We start from the raw sequence: 5,079 nt of genomic DNA on the forward strand, positions 1-5,079 counted from the left end.
GGGGGGGCACCTTACTCCGTCTTTCTGTCTGTTTGTACCTGTGTACTCTCATGTTCCGATTAACCCAGCTTCCCCCAAATCTCTTGTTTGTGTCAATATATACGCCGGGATCCTGAGTCGAGGCTAATCCTGCTGTGTTCGTGTGTCCTGGATCCTCTATCCTGAGCACAGGATCTGAGTCCTGGACTTCAAGTCGTGGCTGAACCTGTCTCTGCGGTCCTGCCTGACTCTCCTCATACTACTTCCCTGATGGCTCCCACAACATTGCTGACATTCTCGTGGATTCATCTTCTTATTATAGACACATGCATTTCCAAACATTTGGACTACCTATGCTGTAAATGTATTATCTTTTCGATTTACACACGGCATCTATTGCACGTCTGTCCATCCTGGGAGAGGGATCCCTCCTCTGTTGCTCTCCCTGAGGTTTCTCCCATGTTCCCCTTTAAACTGTGGGTTTTTCCCCCGGAAGTGTTTCCTTGTACGATGTGAGGGTCTAAGGACAGAGGGTGTCGTGTTGTCATACTGATATTCTGTACAAACTGTGAAGTCCACTGAGACAAAGGTAACATTTGTGATATTGGGTTATATAAATAAACATTGATTGATTGATCCATTGCTTTTAAAATCGTTCTGTGTGACATGTTATCTCTCAGTATTTTTAATGTAGCCAGGCTAATGCTGTATTTTTTAGCCCAATACCGATATCAATATTTGAGAGTTTGAATTCTGATAACATATTGGTTGATACAAACATATTTATAACATCAATGAATATTTTTGATGACGACCCTTTAAAATGTTATTAAAGTGTTGTGCTCCACATATAAAAATAATTAGTAGCCTACATCTTGAAGAATAAACATTATATAGTTTTAGGTTTACAATTTATGGAATTATGACAAATGTTGTATTATAACATACACTGTTGTGTTACCTATCAGCCAGGGCCATGGTAGAAAGGTAAAACACTTTAATATTAGGCTACATTCACTCGACAAGAATATGCAGTTTGAGTTGCTGTTTACATTACATGTCATTTTTACATGTCATTAGGAATCACATTATATAACCAGTTTTGCTTTTCCAAGAAGTGAAAGGACCTCCCTTTACAAATCTGGGAAACTCAATGTGATAATGTGAGACTACCTTAAATCCAAACAGCGGGGAGCCACATCCGTTGGGAGGTGGTTTCTTGTAACCAGGACGAGGTGCAGGCTTGTAACCTGTAAGGAGCAAAGGTGACGATGTTTCATGTTCTGTTCTGTCAGTTATCTTACTGACACAGATAACCACATCAGTACAACATGATGTAATGGCCTACTGTGCAGCTGAAGGAGTGATACTGTATATCTTGTAGCTCTGAAGAGTTGCATAAACTCAACATTGATTAAGTTTGCCTCCCTTTTTATTGTTGTCTGATGTTGGTTTATTCACTTTAAATAGCAGAGAAAAGCACAGGTATGAATACCATCCTTTTTAGATGTGCCAGAGATCCAGGAAGTGGGATACAAGAGTCCTGGCCTTCTTAAATGAACTACAGCCACTGATAATGTTATGTTTGACAAATGAATTGTTTCACAATGAGGAAGAAAGATTTAAAAGAAGGTGGCTTACCATCATTACACTTATAATGACACAGCCCGTCATCGCCACCAAACAAGTCCAGTGCTGCGTTCAGGTACGTGTCAATCTTGTGTATTCCGTTGCGGATAGTTTTCAGAGTCATCCTCCAGTCTGGGGTCTCTGGCTCTTGTTGGCAGGCAGACACCCATGGTAGACTTCCACAATACAATAAACCCAACAGAAAAACAAACATGTGGTAACGCATTGTCCACTAGACGTCAGAAACAAGCGTTTCCCCGGCACATTGGTTTAATTTAAGCTGATCTATTCCGCAAAAAGCAGTCTTGATGGCATTTTAAGTTTCAATTCTGGTTGTTTTCATTCCACTGCCTAGCTTGGACAACTATCAGTTAGCACTTTACCTGCTGTAGCATATCGCTTCCGGGTTTGACGCTGTCACATGACCACCGATAAGCCAATCATGATTATGACTAAGTGTTGCAACGTCAGTAAAGTAATAATACCATTTTGTAATATTTAATATTTGTACGTTAACATAGTTCACCAACAAAACGCATGGGTTGATATGTATTTGTATCTTTATCTAAAAACTATTGAATGTACTCTTTAAAATAAATAAGTAATTATACCAAAAAAAAACAGCTGCTAATTGTCCTTCTGTTAAAGTTAGCAAACATGAGATAGAATCAATGTAAAATGTACTTTGAGTGTGTGATATAGGCCTATCCACTGACACAAAAACTTGGTCTACTTTTTAATTCACAAAGAACTTTTCTTAATCCCTTCCTAGTTATAATCATTTCATCTTGGAACTAAACTCTGTACTTAAATTACTCAGTTTATACAACAACACAATATGGAAGTGATCCGAAACTAATGCCATATCATGCAGCATTTGTGCCTGCAGATACATCTTTCGGTCTTTCTTTTACACCAACCCGAATAAAACAAACCACCATGGAAAAGGGATTTATGTATCAAAGCCTTGATCACTCAATAGAATTGCATTTTATACATTTTTGTATTTCTGTTCTAGTAAGCTATAACCCTTATGTAAATTATGTTTATTTTAATTATGTACGATTTAAACATAATCTGTTAAAACAATATGAGCGATACTAGTTACTGTGAAATCTCAGAAATGACAAGACATGGGCAAATAAAATCAAGAGAGTTGAACCTTTGACATCTGAATCAGAGACAAGAAAACACCAAGTCTATGGTAATAATTTTACTTTATTTAAATGATTAGGCGAGCAATGAAGAAAATCTTTGTTTCTTCCATAGTTTCTTAAATAACTGCATAAACTTCAAACATTCAAAAATGAAAATGTACAACCATTTATGAATAACAGTTTCAATGTCCTTCTGTGATTAGTCCCAACCAACTACACATTTTGAGGATGAAGACATAAAATATTCTATAGTAGCAAAATCACAGGTATCTCTTCATGATCCACTGATCTTCATCCGCAATCGGAGGTGAGTAGGAAGCTAGAAGAAGCGTTGTGTTTTCTTTATTTCTTCTTTTGTTCCTGTGTTCTTCACAAAATGCCTGGTGGACCGCACCCCTAAATGAAGCCATAAAGTCTCTCATCTTATATTTACGTCAAGCAGATGATGTCGAAAGCCGTTAGTTGATTTTATGACAGTGGTTTGTTTGGGTTCTCTCTACTCAAAGCACATGCCGTTACAATCAAGTGTCCTTGTCCACCTTGTTTCCAGGAAAATGCAAGAAAAACAGAGTAAAAAAACAACAACAACGAAGGTCTGGGGCGTTCTACTGCAGTAGAAGTGTGGATTGGTTCAATAAGATGCGTTTAAAGGCGTTTCCTGGGGTCAGGCTGGAATGAGGAAGTTGGTGTAGGGATATGAGGAGAGGGACATTTCAAAACTTCAACATTAGAGCTAAATTATTTCAGTACGTTGTTGCTCCTAGTGTAAAGACTCTTCCTTAGAAAAACATGAACATAAACATCTATTCATATACATTTACATCATCTAAAAGTCACAAACTCATCCTCCTCTGAATAAGTTATTTAGTCTGTCCAGCTCCCTGCAGTTATCCATGGTCATAAGTTCTGCCTTCTTGCGCATCCGGTCGTCCCTGTACACCTTCGCAGCATACAGCAGGTCTGTTTCTAATGAGAGAAGCAGAAAACAATGTCAGTGATGAATACAACATTGTTAAACCCAGTGAGCTTGTTCTGAGGGTGTATTATAACCATGGTTACTCACTTGTCTGTCTCTCCTTCCAACAGTTATTTCTGACGTTAGATACATAATCCTCCTCCACATTTTTCTCAATCTGGTGCAGCGCTGAGCCCCTAAACTCTGACTTGAAATCTCTAGCGACGTAGTAATCCACATGCAGGTTCTCTGTCTGCCGTTTGATTGTCTGACCCGTGGACCTGCAGCAGATAGAGGAAGAACAAGTTGGTGGGAAAATGCTGTCAACTGTGGTAGTTCCCCACATATTCTGAATACAGATGGTGATTTACAGCATCACGTTTCAGTGAGAAACCGGGACAAGTGCTCATAGCACATGGTTGAAAAAGTGTCTAAGGGTGAAGACTTCTTGTTTTCAAACAGCCTCATTAACAGGTAATCATGGCATTACATGTTGTGATTAGTTCTACGGATTGATGTTGTTAGCTACCTTCATGTGCAAGCAACAAGCACATTTGCCTCAGCGATGAAAAACATAAGTGTGAGTGTGTATGCATGTGTGAGTGTGTATGCATGTGTGAGTGTGTATGCATGTGTGAGTGTGTATGCATGTGTGAGTGTGTATGCATGTGTGAGTGTGTGTGTGTGTACGTACGGTCTAGAGTAGAGGCTGAAGGGTGGAGGGGACACCATCATCTGGCTCAGTATTGACACTAAAATCAGGACCACGATGGGCATCAGCTGGATGAACATAGAGAAACCACCCTGGAGGAAAACACAGTTCAATAAGCACTTCATTTTCAAAAACCTATAATATAGCATGTCGATTGTGCACATTCATTTACAATGTACATTTCTCGACATAAAATGTTGATATATTTATTAGAGATAAGATCTGATCCTATGAACGTACATCTGCCCGTTCTTCTGTTCTCTCTTGACGGGAATCCGTCTGATTGCTGTAGCTCGTTCTGCTGTTGGTGAAGGTGTGTGCACTTGCTGTGGACAAAAATATCATGACTGAGGTCAGATCAGAGTTCCCGTTAGCTGGTAATTACCGGACTATGACCGGTAAAATATGCTGAAGACCGGCAAATCTAAATCTGTCCGGTCAAAATGTCCGGTCAAAATAATTTCCCCTTAGCACAATACCGCGTCAGTTGCGCCACTTATGTGACAGACAAGAAGAGTATGTGACAGACAAGAAGAGTATGTGACATACAAGAAGAGTATGTGACAGACAAGAAGAGTATGTGACAGACAAGAAGAGTATGTGACATACAAGAAGAGTATGTGACAGACAAGAATAGTCAATTCTAG

At 39.3% G+C, this 5,079-nt stretch overlaps 2 protein-coding genes across 2 annotated transcripts; both read right to left on the minus strand.

Annotated features, from left to right (window-relative positions):
- Nucleotides 1-1,047: 1,047 nt before the first annotated feature.
- Nucleotides 1,048-1,985, minus strand: LOC104958885 (group XIIA secretory phospholipase A2-like). The gene is made up of 2 exons (XM_010786713.1): nucleotides 1,621-1,985; nucleotides 1,048-1,229 (listed from the first exon to the last, which is right to left on the minus strand). Exons 1-2 carry the CDS (start codon nucleotides 1,832-1,834, stop codon nucleotides 1,063-1,065), a joined length of 381 nt encoding a protein of 126 aa, XP_010785015.1. The 5' UTR covers nucleotides 1,835-1,985; the 3' UTR covers nucleotides 1,048-1,062.
- An 823-nt stretch (nucleotides 1,986-2,808) lies between these two features.
- Nucleotides 2,809-4,794, minus strand: LOC104958886 (dnaJ homolog subfamily B member 14-like). Its single transcript, XM_010786714.1, has 4 exons — nucleotides 4,673-4,794; nucleotides 4,415-4,524; nucleotides 3,829-4,001; nucleotides 2,809-3,731 (listed from the first exon to the last, which is right to left on the minus strand). The coding sequence occupies exons 1-4, from the start codon at nucleotides 4,775-4,777 to the stop codon at nucleotides 3,607-3,609; spliced, it is 513 nt and encodes a 170-aa protein (XP_010785016.1). The 5' UTR covers nucleotides 4,778-4,794; the 3' UTR covers nucleotides 2,809-3,606.
- Nucleotides 4,795-5,079: the final 285 nt, after the last annotated feature.

This window comes from Notothenia coriiceps, unplaced genomic scaffold, assembly GCF_000735185.1.
Source record: "Notothenia coriiceps isolate Sejong01 unplaced genomic scaffold, NC01 NC01_scaffold00029516, whole genome shotgun sequence".
In the NCBI taxonomy this organism is placed as follows: domain Eukaryota; kingdom Metazoa; phylum Chordata; class Actinopteri; order Perciformes; family Nototheniidae; genus Notothenia; species Notothenia coriiceps.